The 23,152-nt window shown below is 53.6% G+C and overlaps 8 protein-coding genes across 8 annotated transcripts; 5 read left to right on the top strand and 3 right to left on the bottom strand.

The window, feature by feature from the left end:
- Window positions 1-2,637: 2,637 nt before the first annotated feature.
- AYL99_09036 (hypothetical protein) lies at window positions 2,638-6,348 on the bottom strand (the record flags this gene model as incomplete). The annotated part of the gene is made up of 4 exons (XM_018840544.1): window positions 2,638-4,956; window positions 5,015-5,077; window positions 5,150-5,584; window positions 5,872-6,348. 4 exons carry the CDS (start codon window positions 6,346-6,348, stop codon window positions 2,638-2,640), a joined length of 3,294 nt encoding a protein of 1,097 aa, XP_018690291.1.
- Window positions 6,349-7,279: 931 nt separating this feature from the next.
- On the bottom strand, window positions 7,280-8,017 carry AYL99_09035 (hypothetical protein; the record flags this gene model as incomplete). Its single annotated transcript, XM_018840543.1, has 5 exons — window positions 7,280-7,288; window positions 7,341-7,385; window positions 7,444-7,569; window positions 7,624-7,950; window positions 8,015-8,017. 5 exons carry the CDS (start codon window positions 8,015-8,017, stop codon window positions 7,280-7,282), a joined length of 510 nt encoding a protein of 169 aa, XP_018690290.1.
- Window positions 8,018-8,531: 514 nt separating this feature from the next.
- AYL99_09034 (hypothetical protein) lies at window positions 8,532-10,338 on the top strand (the record flags this gene model as incomplete). Its single annotated transcript, XM_018840542.1, has 2 exons — window positions 8,532-8,547; window positions 8,609-10,338. The coding sequence occupies 2 exons, from the start codon at window positions 8,532-8,534 to the stop codon at window positions 10,336-10,338; spliced, it is 1,746 nt and encodes a 581-aa protein (XP_018690289.1).
- A 426-nt stretch (window positions 10,339-10,764) lies between these two features.
- AYL99_09033 (40S ribosomal protein S30) lies at window positions 10,765-11,147 on the top strand (the record flags this gene model as incomplete). Its single annotated transcript, XM_018840541.1, has 3 exons — window positions 10,765-10,824; window positions 10,950-11,054; window positions 11,124-11,147. The coding sequence occupies 3 exons, from the start codon at window positions 10,765-10,767 to the stop codon at window positions 11,145-11,147; spliced, it is 189 nt and encodes a 62-aa protein (XP_018690288.1).
- Window positions 11,148-12,072: 925 nt separating this feature from the next.
- On the top strand, window positions 12,073-13,152 carry AYL99_09032 (hypothetical protein; the record flags this gene model as incomplete). The annotated part of the gene is made up of 1 exon (XM_018840540.1): window positions 12,073-13,152. The coding sequence occupies one exon, from the start codon at window positions 12,073-12,075 to the stop codon at window positions 13,150-13,152; it is 1,080 nt and encodes a 359-aa protein (XP_018690287.1).
- A 2,805-nt stretch (window positions 13,153-15,957) lies between these two features.
- AYL99_09031 (hypothetical protein) lies at window positions 15,958-17,866 on the top strand (the record flags this gene model as incomplete). The annotated part of the gene is made up of 3 exons (XM_018840539.1): window positions 15,958-16,137; window positions 16,212-16,506; window positions 16,566-17,866. The coding sequence occupies 3 exons, from the start codon at window positions 15,958-15,960 to the stop codon at window positions 17,864-17,866; spliced, it is 1,776 nt and encodes a 591-aa protein (XP_018690286.1).
- Window positions 17,867-20,136: 2,270 nt separating this feature from the next.
- AYL99_09030 (hypothetical protein) lies at window positions 20,137-20,758 on the bottom strand (the record flags this gene model as incomplete). Its single annotated transcript, XM_018840538.1, has 2 exons — window positions 20,137-20,441; window positions 20,497-20,758. The coding sequence occupies 2 exons, from the start codon at window positions 20,756-20,758 to the stop codon at window positions 20,137-20,139; spliced, it is 567 nt and encodes a 188-aa protein (XP_018690285.1).
- Window positions 20,759-22,398: 1,640 nt separating this feature from the next.
- Window positions 22,399-22,800, top strand: AYL99_09029 (hypothetical protein; the record flags this gene model as incomplete). The annotated part of the gene is made up of 1 exon (XM_018840537.1): window positions 22,399-22,800. One exon carries the CDS (start codon window positions 22,399-22,401, stop codon window positions 22,798-22,800), a length of 402 nt encoding a protein of 133 aa, XP_018690284.1.
- Window positions 22,801-23,152: the final 352 nt, after the last annotated feature.

The raw sequence follows: 23,152 nt of genomic DNA, 5'->3' as shown, positions 1-23,152 counted from the left end.
TTTATTTTCATCATTATCGGTCTTTACTGGATTTTCGCCTGTGAATCGGACGAAAAGGGCTAAAATGGGATAAGATAAATCAATGGGTGGCTGTTTGATCAAGTTCTCTTACTCTTGGAAGACCGCAAAGCTGTTACGACGTTTTTGCCCGATGGTCCTCGGCTATCAGAGCCCGATTCACCTTTCTGCGAATGTTGAACGAAACGCAAACCTGGGTGGCTATCTGAATATTTTTGTTATTGTTTTTTGTTTGGCTTGACCGCGCACTACTGAACTTGGGACGGCTGTCTGAATTCTTTTTGTTGTTGTTTTTCGACGCAGAAACCAAAACCAAACGCGGCGTTGCAATCTTGTGTACTCATAGTATACTTTACCACCTTCTCGGGTCGTCGGGCAGCGGCTCTGTGTGAAACTGTTCTTTCTCCGGCTCTCTGGTCACCGCGAGTCTCTCGACAGATTTCGATGTGATCACAACGAGGGTGGCAGAGTGGGCGGCAGAACAAATCTACTGGCTGAAGGGCGCGAGATGGGCGTTTGGAGACACTGGAGTTGTTAATGGGCGAAGATGAGAGGCGAGAACAGGTCCCGTCACAGCTGGGGGCGCTCTGCGAAGCGGCCGCAACAACTGGCGCTGCAACCTATTCAACACAGCCAGCCAACGAGTGACATTCGAGCTCGACGGGATGCTGGTGGCCTCGGCCGACACACTGGGGAAAGGAAGAGGAAGGATCAATGGACGCTTATCGAGCTTGATTGATTGCTAGTTTCTGAATGCGTATATCTTTTTTAGTCTCTGGTGCCATGCGTGTGTCCTTTTGTCGGCGAGTGATCCGCTGGGGTGCTGCACCCTCCATATATATAGGCAGTGGACCGGTCCTCATTGCGACTAGACGTGCCCAATCGCGTTTCTTGCAGCGCTGGTCTGGTCCGTTTTCTTCGCCATCAGCTGGAGCCAATCCCCAGCGGAGACTCGATCCCTCGGCAAGGTGTCTGAAACCACGACGCTCGATGACTGCCTGAGCTGGTCGAATGGCGAGGCGAGCGACGGCAAAAGGAAGGACACCCGGCGCGCCGTGGCTCCCGGGAGCGTCACTTCCCCCTTTCCCCTCCACGAGTTAGATGATGTAGATGGCGATATACCAAGCAAAAGGAAACGAAACCAAGTATGCACGACATTGAATTTTGTTTTCCACCTTTTTATTTTCGTTTTACCCGATTTCCGAAGTCCCCCCGGTTTTTCCCACGGGAGGAAGGAAGGAAGGGAGGGAGGGAGGGTATGCAGATGCAATGTACGGTATATGCAGGTCGGGGGGGAGGGCGGGACGAGACTGACTTTTTTTTTCGGCCGCTTGCTGGGCCGCAGCACGGCCACCACCACAACCATCATCACCACATGGCCGCCGCCCGCGCGGTGCCTCCCGCGCTGCCCTGCATTACCACTGTTGTCCTTTGCCAAAGGGGGGGTGGTGGAGGAGGGGTCACAGGTGGCTCGGAGGTTGGGAGTGTCAAGGGCAGAAGAAAAAAAAGAGGGAGGGGAGTGGATTGAATATCGACAGGGGGCGGACAAGGAGACGACGTGGTTGGTGGTTGGCGGTGGTGTTGGGGGCGTCGATGCGCTGGCACCATACAAGAATGCCCAGCGGCGGAACATGAATAATAGAAAAAAGGTCAGTCAGCTGGCGGGGGCTGTCTGACTTTCTTTTCCCGCCTGCATGCACGCATATCTACCTACCTAGGCACCTAGGCACGTACCTAACTGATAATAGATCTTGGCTTGTAGCTTAGCTAGCGGCCCCTGGATGCTTAGCTGGACGGGGTACCGAGTTTATTACAGTAGGTGCCTGGGTGTATGCCGCCCCGGGGGGGTGCAGTATCTGGCCACCCGCCCCCGCTCCCCCTCGAGAGAACTGTACGAGGCTGAGATATCAACCTACCCATGCAATACTTACAGCACCAAGTGTCTCATGGAATGGAATGGATTGGATCTTTTGGCTTTGTTGAATATGTTGAGCTATTGCTATTGCTATCGTCACTGCTAAGCTCGAGGAGAGGAAGGAAGAGGAAAACAGTCAACTCGGCTCTTTTTTGCAAAAGTGCCATGTCAACTTTAATCTCTTCTTCTTCCTTCCTCTCTCTCTCTGTCTGTGTGTTTGTGTGTGTAGTGACGATATTTTTTTGCCTGGTTTTTTTCTCGTTTTCCAATGAGCAATCTTTTTTGGTTCCTCCTTCCAGTAGCTCGTGCCCTGGTTGGGGGAGGTTTTCCGGGTCTTTTTCTCTTCTTCGATAATCATTCAGCTCTGAACAGGTTCTTTTTCGCTGCGCCCATGACATGGTGATGGCATGGCATGGCGATTTTTGTTTTCTCGTCCCTCCCAAGTTAGTTGAGCACTCGTTCACCATGATCCGTCATTGCCAATCCAAGCTCTCGTCGCTTTGCATTGCATCGAGTAGCTCCTCATCGCAAGTCATCGTCATTGTTCATCTCGTCTCATCAAATTTGTCATGATTCATTTCCGCCACCACCAGTCCAGCAGCGCAGTTGCTCATGGTCATGCCTCTCTCCAATAATTGTCCGCCAAGAATGTCGCAATCGACTTTGATAACCTCCGTTTTTCACTTCAGTCTCAAATGAGTCAGTCACTGGCCTGCATTCGAAGGCTCAGGTTCTTCGTCAATTGTCTCGTGGATGCGCCATCCACGCTGCTGCAGTAGAGTGAGGCGGGTATCACGCGCTTCGGCAGTGCCTTCGAGGATGGTCATGCGTTGAGGATATGGAAATTCAGCGAGATCGCCAATCCCTGGGATCGTGAGATGGAGAGGGTCTCGCATGGGAGCAGGAGGATCCTGAGAAAGAGCCATATAGCCTTCCCAGCCAGAGCCGGGGCCACGATATTCGGGAGCGCCGTTGCGAGCAGCGTCCAGGCTGGAAGATACGACAGGGCTGGAAGACGCGAGAGAGCTGGAAGACACCCCAGGACTGGAAGACATCTCAGGACTGGTCGACACGAAAGGGCTGGAAGACTCATCATGGGGGATGGTGTAACCTGGAGAAGAGCGAGACATGGCCGATCTGTTGACGACCTCGCCATCATCGTAATCGTCCTCGATTTGACCAATACCACCGGAAGGCACACGGCCGATGACGCGTCGCAGAGGCGAGGCTGGCGCAGTCACTGGAGAGCTGGTCGGAGTTACAAATCCACCACGCATGGCCACACGATCAGCTTGGGTTGTGGTTTCGCCGAATAGTTCATCCAAGAACTCGTCGAGTTCGTCGACACCATCAGCGCGAATGGTGTTCTGCGCCTCTCGCGGAGATGACGTCCACGTATGAGGAATACCGACACTTCCGGTCTCAAGAGTAGGACGACGAGTGTTCTGCGACTCTCTTGTAGACAGCGTCAAAGAATGAGGACTACCAACACTCCCAGTGTCAGAAGCAGAGTGATCGGTGTCATGGGCCTCTTCAGGAGACAGTGTCAATGGATTGGGACCACCGACAGTTCCGGTATCTAAAACTGATGTGGTTCCCAGGGTTGTAAAGGCCCTTCCATCGTTGGGAGGACGAATTGTGACACCACGACGCTCACGGCCTGATGGCACTTGAAATAAGGCTGGCTGAGCAGTAACGGCGTCGGCGCGACCAAGAGCGACGGGCAGGAGGGAGCCATAGATTGGTGCAGTGGGCCGAAGGCGGATCCCAGCAGCAGCAGGAGCCGGTGCGCCACTGCCAACAGCAGCGGCAGCAGCGGGTTCTCTACCATTGCCTCTGACGTTGTTGCGAGCGGTGCTGATTCTCTGCGGAGAAGTGAAGTCGCCATTACCGATACCGGAGCCACCAAAGACAGGGCCAGTCCCCAAGGTAGAGTCAGAGTTGCTGGGAGTATGACGGCGACGAGGATTCTGACTTGGCGGTGGTTCGAAAGCAGGAGTCTCTGGATTGAACGGACGACCGAGGACAGGACGGGAGCGGGCAGGGTGCTGTGGAAGGAGTGGGCCGATGATGGTAGGTCCTGGCCCGTTGCCGCCGGCGGACGACTCGATGTGCTGCAAGCCAGCTCCCAATCCCTCGACTTCTCCTTCATAGCCACTCTGTCTGTGCATGGACGCTTGTTGCCTCGCCGGCGGAGCCTCGTGGACTTGTCTGAGGACTTCGCGCATGGCAAGATGTGCCTGCTCGGGGTTGTCAATATTGCCTTCAAGTCCTTGAGTCTCGTCCTCATCCTCGAAGTTGTCATCTCCTCGACCGTTGCTATTGTTGTTGGACAGATCGCCAGGACGGCGGTTGCTGCTCCCATCGCCGGTAAATGGGTTGACAGGATCAATGCGAGCGGAGCCAACAATAAAGCTGTCGTTGAAGGTATGCATACCGCGATTCTGCGTATGTGTCGGTGGCTCCATGCCCATTTGATCCATGAAACTGTGCCAACCAAGCTGCATCATGCCATGCATGTATCGCTTCTCCATCGCGGAGAACTGTCCACGCTTCAAGTCGAGACCTTGTTCAGTAGGCTGGAACAAGACATGGCCGTCAGCGTCGCGGATGACTTCGAGATATGGTTCGACGCCAATGAATTTGCGATTTTGAGACTCCATGACTCCCATTCCCATGTTCAAAACATTCAACCACATTCCCACGTCTTGGTCAGACAGGTTGGCAGGATGGGTAGACAGGGTCTGGAACGGCCAGTAACGAGCATGCTTGCTGATGCGAAACCCACACGCCAATGCCTGAGAGGACTCGACAATGTCTGCACGCTGACGCTCTGAAAAGCCAGGGGCATTGAGACCGGCAAAGACGAAATCCATCAAGAGTTTGTTGTCAAGACCCACTTCACGAGTTATGCCTCTAGAAGAGTCGACTTTGACAATAAGGACGTCAAGTTGCTTCTTATAGGCATCAAACATGGCCTGAATCTGACGAAGGGTGTAGAGCTTGACAGAAAACCACGGGAACTGGGTGTCATGGTCAGACAGAGGTCTTCGCAGGACGGAAAAGCAGTGGGCGGCTTACCTTGTACAAAGTACTGATCATGCTCTCAAAGGTACGTTGCATGCTCCGATTTGCAAATTGGGACTAGATATCGAAGGCAAAGATGTCAGTTCGCAGGCTGGCAACCCAGTTGAAGGGAAAGGAAAATGAACATACACGCTGCGGATACTCAGCATGACGGACCATGCAGGTGAGTTCCTCGTTGGTCATGAATCCTTTGTAACCCGACGAGAAGATATCGCGATTCGGCACCAACCTCGGGGCACCAAACTGCTCAGCATCAAAGTGGATGCATTTGGCACGAGGAAACATGTCTTTCATCAGCTCGCCTTGGTTGCTGAGCGTGACTTCGACGTTGCGCTGGCCGATTTTGGGGATTCGCATGAGCTTGAGGCCAAAGGCATGTTCCCAGTCTTGAGCAGCAGTATGTGGAGCAATGATCTCAACATAGCAGTCCATTGTTTTCCCAGTCGAGCGTTCCATGATGATGTGGATAGGGCAACCGGCTACGTGGGCCTCGATCAAGTGGCTCGAAGGGATGTACTTGCAGACAAACTGCTGCATCTCGGGGATGCTGATGGTGTACGGAATCTGGCGAAGGTGGACATGGTCAGCAAGATCTTCTTCTTTTTTCTTCTTCTTCGTCTTCTCTTCCGCAGGCGACAACTCAAAAATGCAGAAGAACAAGGACAACAACAAAGACTTCGCGAGCCACAAAAATTGCTGGCCAGCCGTTCTGAAGTGCAAAGTCCCCTGACTCAACTGAAACTGCGATATTACACAAAGTGACGAACAGGTGACGCGTTGCTCAAAGGCTTTCGAAACACCCCGCCAATTCTGGACAAACGAAGGCTGACAGACAGGGGAGCAAAACTTACATTCTCGATCTTGAGGACACCATGACGTCTGGGAAACTGCAGCTGAGCACGATCCGCAAACGGTGGAGGGGTGCTTGGATCAAAAGGAACTCCGGGATCATTCACGACACGTACAGGTTGAGCAGGAGTGTACACAGCACCACCGGCGACGGCGAAGGGATCATTGTTGTTTGGGAGGTAGAAGTTGGGAATCGACGGGAGCTGCATGGTCGGAAGTGACGCTGTTGGCATGGCACCACCATTCATCGTACCCATGGTCGTTCCGTTCAGGTTGATCCCGCCAAATCCTGGTTGCTGCGGCTGAGGGAGAGGAAGTCCAGGATGGAAGTTCACCGGAGGAAGAGGTGGTGGCCCAAAAGGTGCCACAGAGGGGTAGGGAATTCGCACATAGCCTGGGGGCAGTTGGTACACGTTCTGGTCGTGGTCGTGGTCCTGGTCGTCACTCGACCAAGAACCGAAACCCTGCTGGCCGTCCATGGTGGTGACAAGTGCTCAGAGTAACGTCAAACAACCATGAAGAAGGGATGAAGGATGAGAAGGTGGAGGAGGAGGGAGGAGGGAGGTTGAGGTGGAATAGAAGCAGGCCAAAGGTAAGGAGACAGTGATGTTAGAGAAGTCCGTGGTTGACACAAACAAATAGTCCAGTCGAACGGACAAGTGAGAGATCAGACGCGCGTTGAAAAAGACAGAACAGGTGCTCTACTTCCTCTCCTCCGCAAAATGTGGTGAGAAGTCGAAGGCGGTGGAGCCAGAATATTGAACCCGGCCAGCAAAAGGCCCAAATTTGGCCTCACTTGTCCGAATTCCTATACAATTCAGACGGGGCCCTTGGCGTCTGCCACACCGCCTAGAGCCAACGACATGGAGATACTGCCGGTCGTATCTGGCCGGCTTCCTTTCCTTTGCTTGGCTCGGGTGGTCGCCAGCCAGCGAGAGTATATTGTTGAGCCCCTACAAACAAACAACTTTGGCGTCGCTCGGAACCGGTCCCTATCACACAGTAAGTATTTCCGAATGGCTTCACATGAAATGTCTGTCTGTCTGTCAGTGAGGGAGTGAGTGAGACAGCATGAATCCTGAACAAGCAACTTGAACTTTGTATTCAACATGTGTACAGAGAGGGGCAGGATCATCATGTGGACCATGACACTCGCCATTCAGCTCATTGTTTCATCTTTGGACATGGCTCATTGTCACCGCTAGTGCTGCTTCCCAGCCTTCTCAGTATTCTGCGTGGGTGACATGTCGTCGGCTCGTCGTCACATGATCTCAGGGGTCGTAAATCATCCGCAGCCTTGTGTGGCTTCAGCCAAAATGACGGGATCCGCAAGGAGAGACCCGCCCAATACCACCACTCGAGCACAGATCCGCGGCTCTTGTACCTTTTGTTTGGTTGAATACCTCAAATCTAGTCGAACTGTACCCTATCGTCAACATTGGTGAGTTGCTTGGAAACCTCAAGGACTTACCGGAGTCAAGAATGATTCAGCAACAAAGCGAGCTCTGGCGTTCAGCTGCAGACTAGGTCAGTTTCCGCAGATAGGATGTCCTCAGGCGTCACCTAAAGCTTACAAAGAGCTTCATCTCCGAGATTTCCTTGTCGACTTCCTCCATGAATTGGATAATGAAATCCACCAGCTTATGCTTGAGCATTTCTTCCGTATGCGTGTTGGTGATCAAAAAGGAGATATCATAACCCTACAGCTTTGTCAGGACTCGACCTTTGGCAATGCCAACAACGCCTCTACCCACCTTGACCGGCTTCCGTCGCAGAATGAAGAAGGACTCGGCACGCTGGGTCAGGAACCGGGTGAACTTATGGACCAGGATATTCTCAATCTCGTCGGCCTGCTTTATTCTGATGCTCACTCGCACACTGTTCACACTGGGTTCTAACAGAACCTTCTCGTTCTCATTGCGGGCGATCGTGAGAGGGTTCAACAGGACTTCGGGCGAACTGGCTGCCTCGATCTCGGGCACATTGTGTCGTTCTGAGGCTTGAGAAGCGAAGTTGGAGAGGGAAAGAGCAGCGGTCAGAGAGGAGCGGACACATTGAAGATACGGGCGCAATGATTGGGACTGGGCTCAGCAGTCAGCATATTTCCACAGCCCAGACGTCGTGTTGGAAGGGGAGTAGGCACACCATCTTCAATGCGCTCGCTCAACGCGGATTGGGAGCAGAGCAAACAACGGTTCACCGGTTCATGGACCCCTAGATCGACATCCAAAATTGAGAGTGGTAATCTGCGTTCTTTTTGGTCCTGGAAGAGACAATCGTAATAGGACAAGAGAACTCGTCGCTGTCGACTCACGTTGAACAATTAAAAGACACTTGTGGAGGGGAACTTGCCCGCGAGATCCGTCATCCGCAGCAACGGCTGGTGTCCCTTGCGCTCACCTGCGGCTGTCAGGCTTGGCACAGGCTCACTAGGCGTTGTTTGGCGGGGAGTTTAATGCTGTGACTGACTGGGGCGGTTTTGGGTGACGTGCTGTTTTGTGCCTGTCGAGCCTTGCATACAGTTTCGCCGCTTTCTAACAATTTCCAAGCAATTGTTTTCCTCTACGTGTGCCTCCTTGCACTTTCTTACGCTCTCTTGTACTCTCTTGCACAAGGCTCTGCTGTCACTCTTCTCCCGTCACTCGCAGAATAGATCAACATCATGGCGACTATACCTGGTATGTTTCATGGAGAGATGGGTACCAAAAGAACCGCAGACACTAACATACTTGCTTCCAGTTGTCATCAAACACCAGGGCAAGAAGTACGATGTCGACCTCGACCCTACGGCAAATGGCGAGATGCTCAAACTCCAACTCTTCTCTCTCACCGGCGTCGAACCCGAGCGACAATCCATCCTGATCAAAGGAGGAAAGCTGAAAGATGATACCGAGCTCTCCAAGCTCAATGCAAAACCCGGCCAGGTCTTCACCATGCTTGGCACCGCTTCTGGCGAGAGCAGCGCAGTCAGCGCCCCCGTCGAAAAACCAAAATTCGTTGAAGACATGACTGAAGCTGAAGCCGCCGCTCAAGAAGGTGCTACTCCAGCGGGCCTCCAGAACCTCGGCAACACTTGTTATTTGAACTCGACGCTGCAGGTTCTCCGGAGCATACCTGAAATGCAAGACTCGTTGAAGATCTATAAGGCCAACACGGGCGCGGGTCCGAGTCTCCAAGACCTCAGTCGTCTCGGCCTGGGTGGCCTCGGCTCCGCCAGCGACCTGACTGCGCAGCTACGGGACCTTTACAAACAAATGTCGGAGACGCAGGAGGGATTTCCCCCTATGATGTTTCTGAACGCTCTGCGTAATCTTTATCCCCAGTTTGCGCAGAAAGCGAAGAACGGACATGGCTACGCCCAGCAAGATGCCGAGGAGGCTTGGTCCCAGATTCTTCACCAGTTGAGACAGAATCTCATGATCACGGACAAAAGCACTCAAGAACAGAAAGATATCGCATTCATCGACCGATACATGGCCGGCTCGTTTCATTCCTCGCTGGCGCCGCCTCCGGAGGTTGGAGACAACGAGCCTGTTGTTGAGTCTGAGGATTCTTTCCTGAAGCTAGACTGTCACATTGACCAGTCAATCAATCATCTTCGAGACGGGATCTTGGCCGCTTTGACGGAAGAAATCGAGAAATTCTCACCCACTCTCGAGCGGGATGCAACATACATCAAGACCTCTCGAATCTCCCGGCTGCCTAAGTACCTGACCGTGCACTTTGTTCGATTCTTCTGGAGGAAAGACATACAGAAGAAAACCAAGATCATGCGGAAAGTCACATTTCCCGAAGAACTTGACATTGTGGAGTTTTGTACCGACGACATGAAGAAGCGACTGATACCGGTTCGTGACAAGGTGCGCGACATCCGCAAGGACGAACAGGACGTCGAGAGAGCCAGAAAGCGACAGAAGCTGGCTCACAAGCAGGAAGAAGACCGCAAGCAAGATGAAGCAACGAAGGGCGTAGAGGCTGCTCCAATTGCAAAGCTCCGCGAACAAAAGGAAAAAGACCAAGGCAAGAAAAAGGAGCCAGAAGGTGGCGAAATGGACGTGTACAAGACGGATGCAGAGTACGAGGCCGAACGCGCTGCGTCTATCAAGCAAGCGAAGAAAGAACTCTTCGCTCTCATTGATCCGGAGCTTGCAGCAGATGAAGGGTCGAACAAATCGGGCTTGTACGAGCTCAGAGGTGTCATCACTCACCAAGGCGCAAGTGCGGACAGCGGCCACTACACCAGTTTTGTCAAGAAGCAGGGCAGGTTGGTAGATGACCCCAAAGCACCGGGGGGTAAGCGCAGAGAAGAGGATGGAAAATGGTGGTGGTTCAACGATGACAAAGTCAGCGAGGTCGATTCGGAGAGGATCATGACTCTCTCCGGTGGTGGCGAAAGCGCTTCTGCGCTCATTTTGCTCTACCGAGCAATTGATCTACCAACCAAGGATGAAGTTGAGGACTCATCGTGAGGAAAGTGACCAAATGCATTTTCTGGTTCTGAGTATCAATCCACAGCGTCTGGGCCTTTCGAAGACAGCGATGCATACCTAGACTTAGACTGCTAGCGTCCATATATTTCGAACGAGTTCCTCCGGGGTTTTCTTCGTCGTACAGTATGATAGAGCGACCTAAAGATTGTGATTCATACAACTAATTAGCTTCTTCCCAAGTGGTTGTCCATCTTGGTACGTCGAAATACGCCGATGTTTCTGACTCACGTGCGGGAAAGTTGCCTCTTGCCTGTTTGGGCGATTTCTTGGCGCCCACCAGTTGGAAACTTCAAATCCATCATCATGGAACTGCACTTTGCCATCACTCCATCAACGTCCATCTGGTAACCCGCGCTCGAAACCCCAGAATTCATCCATCAACTCGACTGAAATCGACTCGCAATCATGGGTAAAGTTCACGGATCCCTCGCCCGTGCCGGCAAAGTCAAGTCTCAAACCCCCAAGGTGAGCAGGATCGAGCAGCAATTTCTTCCACACTGGCAACGCCCACCTCAGGCCGATTTCATCATTCACAAAGCTCTGTGGTCGCCTACGAAGGACGAATTCCGGGCTGACACTCTTCGGCACAGGTTGAAAAGCAAGAAAAGAAGAAGACGCCCAAGGGGCGCGCGAAGAAGAGGATCACATACACCAGACGGTTCGTCAACGTGACGATGACCGGTGGCAAGAGAAAGGTATGGATGCCATGGACACCACGATGCGGATCGCCTGAGATGATGGAATGCTAATGATCGATTCCTCAGATGAACCCCAACCCGACATCATAAAACACGAGCTTCCCTGCGTTGCGGTGGTGATGGTTGGTGCAGTTGCCGAACGATGAAGAACGACCATGGTGTCATGTACAGTGCGGAAGTGATGCTGAAAATGGAGGCGCCAGCTGCGATGGCTATGGCACAACTGATGGTGTACCGCCATCCTCGGCAGTGTGGAATTGCATTGCAGGTGGATCAATGCACTGATTCCCTAGAGCCAGGGGAGAACAAACTCAACGGCTTGAAGATGGGATGCTGGGCCGTGGTGATGGTCGACAGGAGGCGTTTTTGATATGGGCTGGCACATGTGCACGAATGATTAAAAGCCCGTCCTGAATTGGCTATTCTTGTTCCCGATTTCCGATCGCTTCAAGGTGTGCACACATTTCACATGACGGAGCATTTCTCACGTTTAACGGCTCCTCAAACCACGAATTGTCACGGAAACCCTGAAGAGGCGAGTGTGGTGACTCCCTGCATTGTCGTGATACCTCTCGTTCCGAATCGTAGCCCTTCGAATTAGGTATATCACCTGTGTAAGCTCATAGGAGTGAATGGGAATTTCTTGAGCCCTTCCTAGAAGAGAACTAACTGCCTCACGCGCCTCATGATAATAGCTGGTCAGAAGGCGGCAGCCTGATACATGAATTCGGCGTCGTTGTCGCTGGTCAAGAACCCCTTCTCGCTGCTACCGCCAAGGATGCAGGCGGCGCCGACAGCCCAATGGCGACAACCACTCCAATCTTTTTTTCGGGGTCCCTTGCCGTCGACTACTGCTGTTACTACTCGGCCGCAGTCTGCTCCATAACGAGTTCCGGGTTTCAGTTGCAATCTCATCGACCGGTTGGGCTATCTTTTCTTTGTCCCAAGCTGTGCTTTACGTTGCTTTGCTTTGCTCGGTTTCAGCTCCTCGCGGGCGCCACAAAAAAAGCTGGAGATGCAGGCGCTCCGCCCGGCGCTGCTGCTTGGTCGAGGAGCACGGCGCGCATTCACCACTGTTACTCCCAAGACCCGAACCACCACCGCCGCGACCCAGCAGCACCAGCAGCTCGCAGCTCGCTACGGCCTGCTGTCGAATATCCGGCGAGCGTCCCAGCATGACCACCATGGCCCGCACAAGGAATACTTCCAGACGCCCGGCCAAATGCCTGTCCCGGACTCGACGCCCTACACCCACAATCAGCCCTACATGCCCAAGATACAGGCCGTGCCTCCTCCGACGTCGAGAAGCGGAGGGTTCTCGCTCCTGACGAGCTTCAGTCGATCCGTCTTCTGGGCCCTCCTCTTTGGCGCGCTGGGTGTCACGGCCGGGACGGCCTTGATCACTTGGGAGTACCTCCAGCCGCCCTTCGAGCCCGGGTCGCCCGCCGAGCAAGAGCTCTACGACGAAATCCTCGACGCGATGGAGCTGCACCCGTTGGTCGATTCGCTGCGCCAGGCAAATTGGATCGAGGAGAATTACTACGCGGCGCAGGGCGGTGGCCTGGACAACAGAGGGCTACACCTCGTGGCGGAGACACTTCAAGGCACGCAAGGAGTCACTATGAAGACATTCAAGCACCCGACGCAGGAGTTCACCATCATGGTTTGTTTTCTGGGGTTCGGCGTGGAGGGTTGGCCAGATACAATCCATGGTGGCATGACCACGACTCTGGTCGAGGAGGGCGTTCAGCGACAGATTCACAACTTCTACAAGAAGTACGGAGGCCAGGACCAGCAGACGATTTCCATTGACTTCAAAAGACCTATGCGGCCTGGAGAGATATATGCGGTGATTGTGCCACCTGCGCAGTTGGAATCAAACCCAGCTCCAGGCACGATGCATCTCCAGATGACGCCGATGGTTTTGAGGATCGAGGCTCCCCCCAGGATCACGCCCGAGTTGCTCACCATCGAATTGCAGTCCATCGATGAGTTGCATGCGCTGGCCAACGTCCAGGTGCGACTCGTGCAGTCCGGGGGTGACGGCGGAATGGCGGAGCTCGAGGACGACGGAGCCTCCAAAAAGATCGACTGAAGACAAGTGACTGAGGCGTCTCATCTCCCGTGAAACGAAGTCGTGAAAAGCCTTTCACATTTACCTCTGAATTGACCAACGAAGCGTCACAGCGAATGTTAGATCCTGACAGAATCGGTATGCATTCGTTGTTTGGGGACGACGTTGTTCGATACTTGGACTTATTGTTGGCACAGATTTTCGCCCTCTCAAAAAATCCAGCAACTACATGCATACTGTACATTTTCGCACAGAACATCGTTCACGGAGCCTCGGTTGTCCAGCAAGCCGAAGCAGCATAACTTCGGGACACATTTCCCCTGTGCAATTGTTTGCGAGTCGTGACAGGGTCCCCTTGCACAGGGTGGCAGGGCAAAGCTCTCCTCTTATTCGACAACCGCCAGCAGGACAATGGCGAAGGGACGATTCGATGTTGTCGACACGTGGTGCGACCGAGCTAGGCACCAAAACGGCTGCCACACCACAGACACAACTTAAACTTCTCGATCGCTGTCGCTCGCTGCGGGTTAACAAAGGCTGAAGGCGCCAACGCGCTCTGGGATCGTGCAAAGAGCGTGGCAAACAACCGGACTGGTGCCCAGATTAGGCGATCCCACGATCCCACGGGGAGAGTTTCGGTTATTCCCCTAACTGGGTGAAAACTAACAGCGTGCATGAAAGATACCGAGGCGCGCTGCGAGACGCCGACTGTGTGACCATCTGACAGGGCCAAAGACTGGGACAGAGGATTCATCGAGGAGTTTTGGGTGCTCGAGAGCATTTTTGGAACCAGAAACGACGAGAGCAAACCCGTGGCGGCCAGTGTTCTGAGGAGAGGTCGATGATGGCTTTGGAGTGTCGTTCAAGCGCGCATGTCAGGCGCCATCACTGCATCTTCTTTGTGGTATACTGGTCGAATGCTGGTCGACGTCGGTCTTCTTCCATAGGGGCCTCGGTATGTGGCCGGCTATTGCCTGCATTGCAAGGTTCTTGCTTTACCGACTTTTGGACCGATTTGGATGTTTGTCCGCGATGCAGCAGTCCTTGCCACCTTTTTGTCACCTCCAGACTCAATTTTGCGGAGAAGTGGGCCTCTGGCTCAGGTCGTTTGGCCCCGTAATGTCCCACACTGGGTGAATCCTTCGAGGTCTGCTCGCCCGCCTTTCGCGATGTCGGGTGGTTGTGGTGGAGGGTGACCGAGTCGATGACACGTAGAATGGGGGCGGCCGCACGCAAAGGACGCCGAAAGGGTTAGGTAGGAGGACGCTGGGCTCGGTTCCAGGACTGCGAAGAGGGCGACTTTTCCGGGGTCAGGGGGGGTTTGCAGCCCCAAGTGCCAATGCCCAGTGCCCAGTTATCCAAGCGCCACCTCCATCTCTTGCACTGAATCCTGACTGGCACCCCCGAGCCCCCCGCGTCCCGCACAGTCGGCTGCGCAAACAATTGCCTTTGGCGTGCGTGTTAGTTATTAGCTCCAATGCTTGCCAGTGCTTGCAATGCAGCTTGACCGGCTTGCCCCGAGAACGAGGACTGACCTTCGTATTATTGCCCATCATCTGTTCCTCGTAACCACTCTGCCCCTGGAGAAAGCATAAACGGACCACACCGATAGCCGACGAGAGGCCAAGATCCTCCGGACATTCCAGAGACGATGTGATGGAGCAGGGCTGATGGAACTTCTCCGGGGTGATCCGATTCCAGATGTGAGAGATAACGCACAGAGAGAGAGAAAGGGTGATATGATGGGGAATAGGGGGAAGAAGGTAGGCAGGTGCCTTTGTTCCTTCGACGGCAGATTGTGCTTTTTGATGAATCATCAGAGCCGTAGCCTGCGCCCTCACCTCACAGAGAGAGGGGGGAGACACAAACACATACACTCTCTTTTTCTTTCCCTCTTTCTCTCTTTACCAGATATTGATTTCTCTTCTCTCTTGGTCCTGGCGTTGAGGACCTCGTTACATACCGATGCTTGGTCCACCAGTCGCAACTCATCGCCCAGGGTTCTTGATTGCCGTATCTGATTCATCCTGCGTCAACCACCAAGCTACTGTTAGTCCTGCAGTAACGCCTTGTGACTAAGGATTTTCTTTCCTCTTTCTTCCGTTGCTGGTTGGAATTCACCCTTTCTTTTTCAACTTTCAACCCCCCAGGCATCGACAAAGTGGCAAACGCCTCCTGTCGGATTTGGTTTTTTGTCGGTCTCGGGCTCGCTTGAAAGCAATAGTCAAGTCGTATCCAGGCGACCCCAGGTCTCACAGTATTTCCATCGCAACCCACCTTGCCGGCGTTGCGCCCCATCCTGGCTCCAGTACAGAGACAACGATGGTTCTCGCATCGCTCCACCATCCCACTGGCCCACCTCCAGGCACGGAGAAGACTCCATTCCGTGAGCCCTCCACCCCCCACTGCTCTTCCTAGTGTTGAGATTGGTAACGTCCCCGGTCACTCACCATAGGTTAGCCACAGGATTCTGCCCTGCTCCGTACTCCATGCTCTGGCCACCCACACTCCCCGGTTCCCGCAGGGGTCTCGCCCTCTCTAGCCGTCCCCCCAACCCTCAATGTCCTGCAAATAGGTTGTCGGAGAAGAGCATGAAGCAACAGTGAACTTTGACAGCCCCGGTTGGGAAACACATGCTCCGAGTCGATCGTCCTACTCCATATCTCGCTCTCGCCGAGTACATCAATCCTTTTCTTCCCCATCTGTTTTCCTGACTCTCGGTCTCTTTACACCCTCCCTCCCTTCCCGGTGCTTTCCCAGTGACCAAATCGCGCTGAACAATCCCTCGTTCCCTTCTCCCTCGCCTTCCTGCTTGTGTCGCCCATCATGACTGCCCAAGAGGACAGCTCAAGTGACAATGTTCCTTCACCCATCCTCGACAAGGACCCTTCGGCCCATATCGAGCAGATTCACACCAACGAGAAAGTGCCAGGCCACCCCGGATATTATGAAAAAGATGGTCTGCGAACGTATGGTGACGATGAAGACCATGACCATGAACCGCCGGTGAGTGCAGTCTCACCCCAGTATCGCGGCGACCGGCTCCGGGCAATACTGACCATCTTGTTCTGCTCCATCAGATGACCATCCACAGAGCCCTCAGCTTGGTGGCCATGGCTTTCTTGTGGACTGGCTCCCAAATCCCGGTGTACATCCTTGGTGGTGTCCCGCCATACATTTATGCCGATATTGGCGGTGTCGACCGCTGGATCTGGTTCGTCCTGGCTTACCTGTTGGCTTTGGCCGCCATTTGCCCCTTCGTCGGATCGATTTCCGACCTCATTGGAAGACGATGGGTGGCATTGGGAGGCTCAGGGCTGCTCATCATTGCCATGATCATCTGTGGTACGGCACATAGCATGGGAATATTCATCAGTAAGCATCGTCGTCCACTGACCTTGGCTCCAGAAGGCTGACCATCTTCCTTTTTGTAGTGGGCATGACTTTTTCGGGAATCGGGGCTGGCATCTGCGAGCTTACCTCCCTTGCCGTGACGTCCGAGCTCGCCCCAACCCGGAAACGAGGAAAATATGTCTCCATTCTTGTCTTCACCATCATCCCTTTCTGCCCGTCCGTCCTCTGGGGTCAGCTGATCGCCTCGCACGCGGGCTGGCGATACTGCACCCTGCTCTGCGGACTGTGGGCGTGCGTCGGCTTCGTCGGCACTTTGATCTTCTACTTCCCACCCCCTCGACCAAACTCCCGAGGCCTCACCAAGAAGGAGATCATTGGCGAGATCGATTTCGTGGGTGGTTTCCTCTCAGTCACCGGGATGATCCTGTTCCTGGCTGGCCTGCAATGGGGCGGGTATCAATACCCATGGCACTCGGCGCACGTCCTGGCACCCCTGATCATCGGCGGCTTCTTCCTCCTCATTGCCTTCCCCATCTGGGAGATCAAGTTTGCGAAATTCCCAATGTTCCCGTCAAGAATGAAGAAGGAAGCCAGGATCCTCACACTCACCTTGATTATCACCGCCATCTCGGGAGCCAACTTCTTCTCCGTCATCATGTTCTGGCCCACCCAGGCCTTCAACGTCTACGGCCATGATCCTGTGGGAGTCGGAATTCGAGGTATCCCCATCGGCTTCAGCATTCTCACCGGTGCTTGCGTCGTGCTATGGCTCCTTTCCGTCTTCCGAGGCCACAACCGCGAGTTGATGATCCTCTCCTCGGTGCTGATGACGGCCGGTTGCGGTGCGCTCGCCGTGGCGACTCGAGACAACCTGAGCACGCTCTGGGGCTTACTGATCCTGGCCGGTCTCGGGATCGGCGGTATCGTTGTTCCCGCGTCGATCATAACCACGATCATCTGCCCGGACGACATCATTGCCACGGTTGCCGCTCTCACCCTGTCAATCCGTGTCATTGGCGGTTGTATCGGATACACCGTGTACTATAACGTCTTCCTCAACAAGTTCGTCCCCAACGCCACGAAATATATTGGTGGCACCATGGCTCTCGAGCTTGGTATAACCAACGTAACCTACATCGGCGCCGCCATCGAGTATACAGCAGCCAGTCTTCTGCCTCTGCTCAAGACGATTCCTGGAATTGCTGGCAACGATACCGCCTATGAAATGGTCGTGGTGGCGGGCCAGGTGGCCTATGCAGAGTCGTACAAGTACGTATATTTGACGAGTATTGCGTTCGGTTGTATTGCGATCTTGGCCAGTATCTTTTTGGGAAATATTGACAAGTACATGGACGACCATGTTGCTGTGGTCATGCACTGAGTTGCAAGATGCCTTGTCGACATGGGACCAATATTGCCAGAAGATCTGCTGTTGGCGGACAGCTGCAGCGGTGATTCTGCAGGAGCTGAAACTGGGCGATGCTCGTCTCGTATTGGAGTGGCCGCCGCCACTTCCAGCTCTGATCGGGCAACTATAGTCCGGTCCTTCGAAGGTCTAACTGGTCAGTGGTCAGACCTTGTCTGTCATAGATATAAGAAACAATCATGTCCACATTTCGATCTGCTGTTTCTTTTTTTCCTTTTTTCAAAAAAAAAAAACCTCCATGAACTGCAAGCTTGAGAAAAAGAGAAAGCTGGGGTGGAAGGGGCGGGGGAGTTTTAAGTGACGAGGAACACGACCAACTTCTAGACCGCTCTGCGTCTTTCCCCAGACCAACCCTGGCTCTCTCGATTCCAGCCCATGTTCAAGAGAGCCTAGAAGCTGTATTATTAGGTTTGACAGCAGCATGTTGATCCGCCCCAGCTTTATCCCCGCAATCTGTGTGGCCCCTGCTGCCGAGCCGCCAACGGGCCGCCTCCCCCTCGGGTTTTCTGTTTTTGGAAAAAAGAAACACAGATCTGCGATGATCAGTAATATAACGAACAGGACGTTGAGCCGCCATCCCCCGGGACAAAGACCAATGGCGAGCTGTGTAGGTATGTGACGGACTGACTGACAGACCTCGGTGACGTGCCGAGCGAGGTACACTGTAGGTATGTGGGAGGGGTTTTACCTATCAACCTACCTGCATGCCCATCTGCACCCACGGACACCTGTAAATGTATGGAACCCGGCTCTTGTTGTCGTAGCCTCGGGAGCTGGCGTCCACATGGGTTAGAACAAGGCGCCAGGCCCGGCTAAGGCAGGTAGGAGGGGGAAAGTGGGAATACATATTTCCATCCTAGGAGCAGCCGAAACGAGCAACCGTTATGCTTTCGTTTCGCTTGCTCCCCATCGATCGATCGAGATAGGGCCTAGACCCAGGCCACCTAGCTGACTGACTGGCTGGGTTAACCGTTGGTACACAATACAGACCGAGTACTGTATGTACTTTGTCCAAGACGGTAGAACGAGGCCTAGCCCGAGGGCATGTCGTCCCGACTGGTGCGGTCCGGTGACCTGCCCCCCAAAAGCGGAAAGACCGGAAACCATATTATTATGTATCCTCGGTGCTGCGAAAGGGGGTCCCTTCGTACTCGCATTCGCAAGGGGGTAGGCAGGCAGCATTGTTGAGCAGCAGATCGATGGGTAGACGGGGTTTGTTGGTCTTTCGGGCTGGGCTGGCTTATGTGCCTTCCGTTTCGTGCTCTCGTGGGTCCAGGGGTTCGCATGCGTGCGTATCCGACTCAAGTCCCGTCTGTCGGTTGTTTTTTTTTGGTGGGGGGAAGTCGGGGCTTGAGACTCGTGCGAGAAAAGGGAGGGAGAAAGAGAAGAACCAGGCAGGAGACCCTCGAAGTCGATATTGCTCCCTCACATACGCACTCGTCGAACAGCCATGCTCTCTCGTTGGATCCGTGGGTTGGGCCTGGCTATAGCGGGCCATGGGTTGGTTCCTTTTACTGGATTCATCGGGACGGGAATAGCGAGCGTCCAGAAAGAGAACTGGGCCAAGTAGGGGAGCGCGAAGCAGTGGTCCAGCCAGCTTGTAGGGACAGAGGGATGGCAAGAGACCGAAGATAGAACAGAACAATTTGTCGGAAAGAAAAGAAAGAGAAATGAGGCCTATAGTATATCATTGTGCATATAGTGACGATTCTGTATGTGCCAGAGCTGCTAGACTGAAGCTACTATTAGGAGTTGATCTGTTAAGTAATCAGAGGTGGTCCCCCTGTGGGAACTAACATGAACTGGCTCGCTGGATAGCCGTGTCCCACCACGGGCTCTTGAAGAGGCATTGCCGAGGAACTTCGAGATTTTTGTCTACTGTACGAGTTATATATCGCAGGTGCATTGGTTGTGGGGTGCTTTGGTGTTGTTCTTCTGGTAGAGTCGGCTCCATTACTCCGAGGGCAGATATCTGAAGAGTCACATAATAACAGCGCCCGACCTCCAAGACCGTTTGGCGATGTGCCGTTGTCTTGGCCAGCCCTGCGCATAGGTACAAGTGGACGAATAGCCGGAACCGGTGACAGCAAATTGTCATAAAGCGGGCCACGGGCCACGCGGAGGGAATATTGGCCGCCGGGCAAACCAAGAGATAACGTTAGGGATATTTCGTCCGATCTGAATCAGGCGGATCCTCCAATAGGGATTTCCTAGGCGACTTCATTCTAAGAGGGGCGGAGGGACAAGATCATTCCCATGTGGTTCTCTGCTTCATCTCGCCAGTTGGCTGTGGTAATTGGGCTGGACGGATATGTGTCGTTCATGGTTTCTGCCAGAAAACCCTCTCTGAGATTCGCTTGGAGACTGTCGCCTATCGGCCCCTTGGTAGGTTGGGGCCGTCGAGAGATAGCTGGTGGCGCGTAGCTGGTGGCGCGTGGCCGTATCTTTTGCAGTGTTGGTCGGTGTGCACCTTTCACGGTTGTGCAGTATGCCACCACCAGCGCAGTTTTCAGGCGTAACTCAGGCGCCCCTGCTCTTTGACGGTGATTGGGTTGAGTGCTAGAGATCCATCTTACCCAACCCACTCAACTCCAACTCGGCCAACGTCTCTCCACCGGTGTCATTTTCATCAACTCCTATTTCGTCAGCCTCGGCGTTGGCGTCGACATCCTCGAACCAGAGCCGCACGCTACCGTACGAGATACACAGTTCCTCTCCGGCCTTGATATCACGCAGTGCCGTGTAGACGATAACCTCGGTCTCGGTGTTGCGTTTCCAGCCCACGTTCTGATCTCGCGTCGAGTGGTTGAACATGGATCCGAGTCCCAACGCCAGGGCTTGGGTCATGGTCCGGCCTGATGCAGATGGCCAATAACTGTAACAGGATCAGCCCAATAAGTATCCCGTGGAGCAGCACATGAGCCGGGAATTAAAACATCGGCGCATAGGCGACAAGATTAGCCTTGCAAAGCTCGAGGATCAAAACTTACTAGGTGTAGTGCTGCAGGCATGTGTATTGTGTGTGTTTCTCAACCTCATCCTCGGTGAATACTAGTACCGGGCTGACCTCCACTACGGTACCGCGTGAAATATCCTGAGTCGCGAAGACGCCTCGACCTAAGAACATGAAGATGCAGATATGTCAGGGTCAACTCAAAGTGGCTTTTTGGGCGGTCAGGGTGGACCAGCACTGTCCTCCGAAGACCTTGGCTTACATGGAACCGGGGCTGTGGAGGTTGATACGGGGAAGGAATCTCGTGATACACTTACACGAGGGGCCAAGCCACGTTTAAATGACTTCCCATTGCAACCTACCCTTTGGTGTATTCACGACAAGCACAAGACCAGTTGTCCTGAGGAGGGGCTCATCTCCCTGGAAAACGGCGCCATTGTCCGACATCTGCAAAAATTCAGGCAAAAAGGGACACCCAACGCAGACTCGCCCGGCAAATAAGAAGTCGACAAGGAACCACAATAGGCCTGATAGAGGTGTGAAGAAGGTGTGGAAGACTGGCAACCGACTCGAGGCGAGTGAAAAGTTGTGCAGTTCCTAAACAGGTAAAGCGTGAGATAGGACACATGTTCGAGTGACGTCAGAGAGGCATTATTTTTACTTGAGCCTCGTTCTGTAGAACTTCCTCATCCCCCAAAACAGCATGACTCAACCCAGAGATGACTGACGGTGCGCGACTTTTATGCTGATGCCTAGTTTCTCCAATATCCACACCCCACGGATTGCGCCAGACTTGCTGACGGCAGCAACCACAATCTTGTGTTGAAGATGAAAGTCTGCGAGGCACTACGCGTCCTGGTTCGAGCCGATCTTCACAACGCCGTGAGCCTTTGACCGCAAACAACAATAGGCAATAATATACAACAGCAGCGAAAAGCCAGCCACAAAAAGAGATGGACAATTGGGCAACCGAGGGCTGCGTGATTTAGCTCTCAGTCGTAATGTGTCGCGTGGCACCACATCGCATAAGCTGGGCATCCAATGCAGCCTTGACCGTTCCGACCGCTTCCGCTGCGCTTATGACCCATGCACCAACCCGCGACAAATAGACGAGCCCTACGGCCGCAGCCTTGCCACCCAGCCTCATACATGGATGTTCGTGGTAATCCGACTGGTCCCTTCCCTAGGATGCTGACGTTTCCCCAGACTCTCTATCTGAGGTGTCGCGGCAACAGAAACGTTCCCGGCTGAAGTAAGTGCGCCATTTGACTGTGCACCAGAGGGGTAAAGACGTCATTGCGATGATTCTAGTAGGTGAGTTCGTGTTCGATGGCCGTCAGCGTGAGTGCATAAGTAGAGGGGCGTTGTTCGCCTGAGAGGCCTGATATTCCAGCATTCCACAACTCGATCGAGTTCGATCCTCACACGAGTCCATAAAAGAAGCGGTCCCACACACCAAATTCGCCCTCCACAGCTCAATTCTCTACAACCCGAATTTTTAAAACACCAACGAAGCGTAGACTTAACAGTCACAATGGCCGAAGCATTCAACGGACAAGTGCTTATGGACCAGCCCGCGGGCACTGGCAACCGCCCTTACGCCGCTGAGTCCTGGCTTGAGCCATGGCTCATCAAGCATTCGGAATTCTACCGCAAACACTTTACTCGTGACGGACGTCGCGAGAGCAAGTCCACCAGACGCCACAGCGTCGTCACTGAAGGCCTCGAGTCCCGGAAGAATTCTGTTGCTGCTCCTGAAGTCGAGGCTCCTGCTGCTACGGCTGCCGCCGAGACTGAGGGAACCTCCGCCACCCCGGCTCCCGTTGAGCAGCCACGAGAAAGCGTCGAGGCTGAGACTGCCGCAGAAGCTACAATCGCCAAGAAGGATAGGTTTGGCTCCTTGCGCCGAAGCTTTGCCTGGGTTCCGCACCCATGAAGGAAGGAAGCACAGGACCTGTGAAGCATGTGTGAGAAGGACGGTGACGGAGGGAGGAGCCTGATGATGTCGTACGATTGATACCCAAACCGAATTATTCGTGTATTTTTAAGCTGGAGGAGCACATTGTGGAGCATCAGGAGCATCAACAAAAATTCCTTATTTTCCAAAGCTTTCATTGTTACGTGCCTGCTGTACCAAGTAATCATATAGGAGACTCTTCGTCTATAAAATGAAAAGGATCCTACTAGTATCGGATAACATGCTCGGTACTCTTCTAGTGTTGGCCTGCTATTGTCGGGACTGGTCAATGCTCTTCTTCAAAGGTGGGGTGCGTTGCTCTATCAACCCA

This window comes from Fonsecaea erecta, assembly GCF_001651985.1.
Source record: "Fonsecaea erecta strain CBS 125763 chromosome Unknown Scaff8, whole genome shotgun sequence".
Lineage (NCBI taxonomy): Eukaryota > Fungi > Ascomycota > Eurotiomycetes > Chaetothyriales > Herpotrichiellaceae > Fonsecaea > Fonsecaea erecta.
This window is presented reverse-complemented; position numbering and strand designations above follow the sequence as displayed.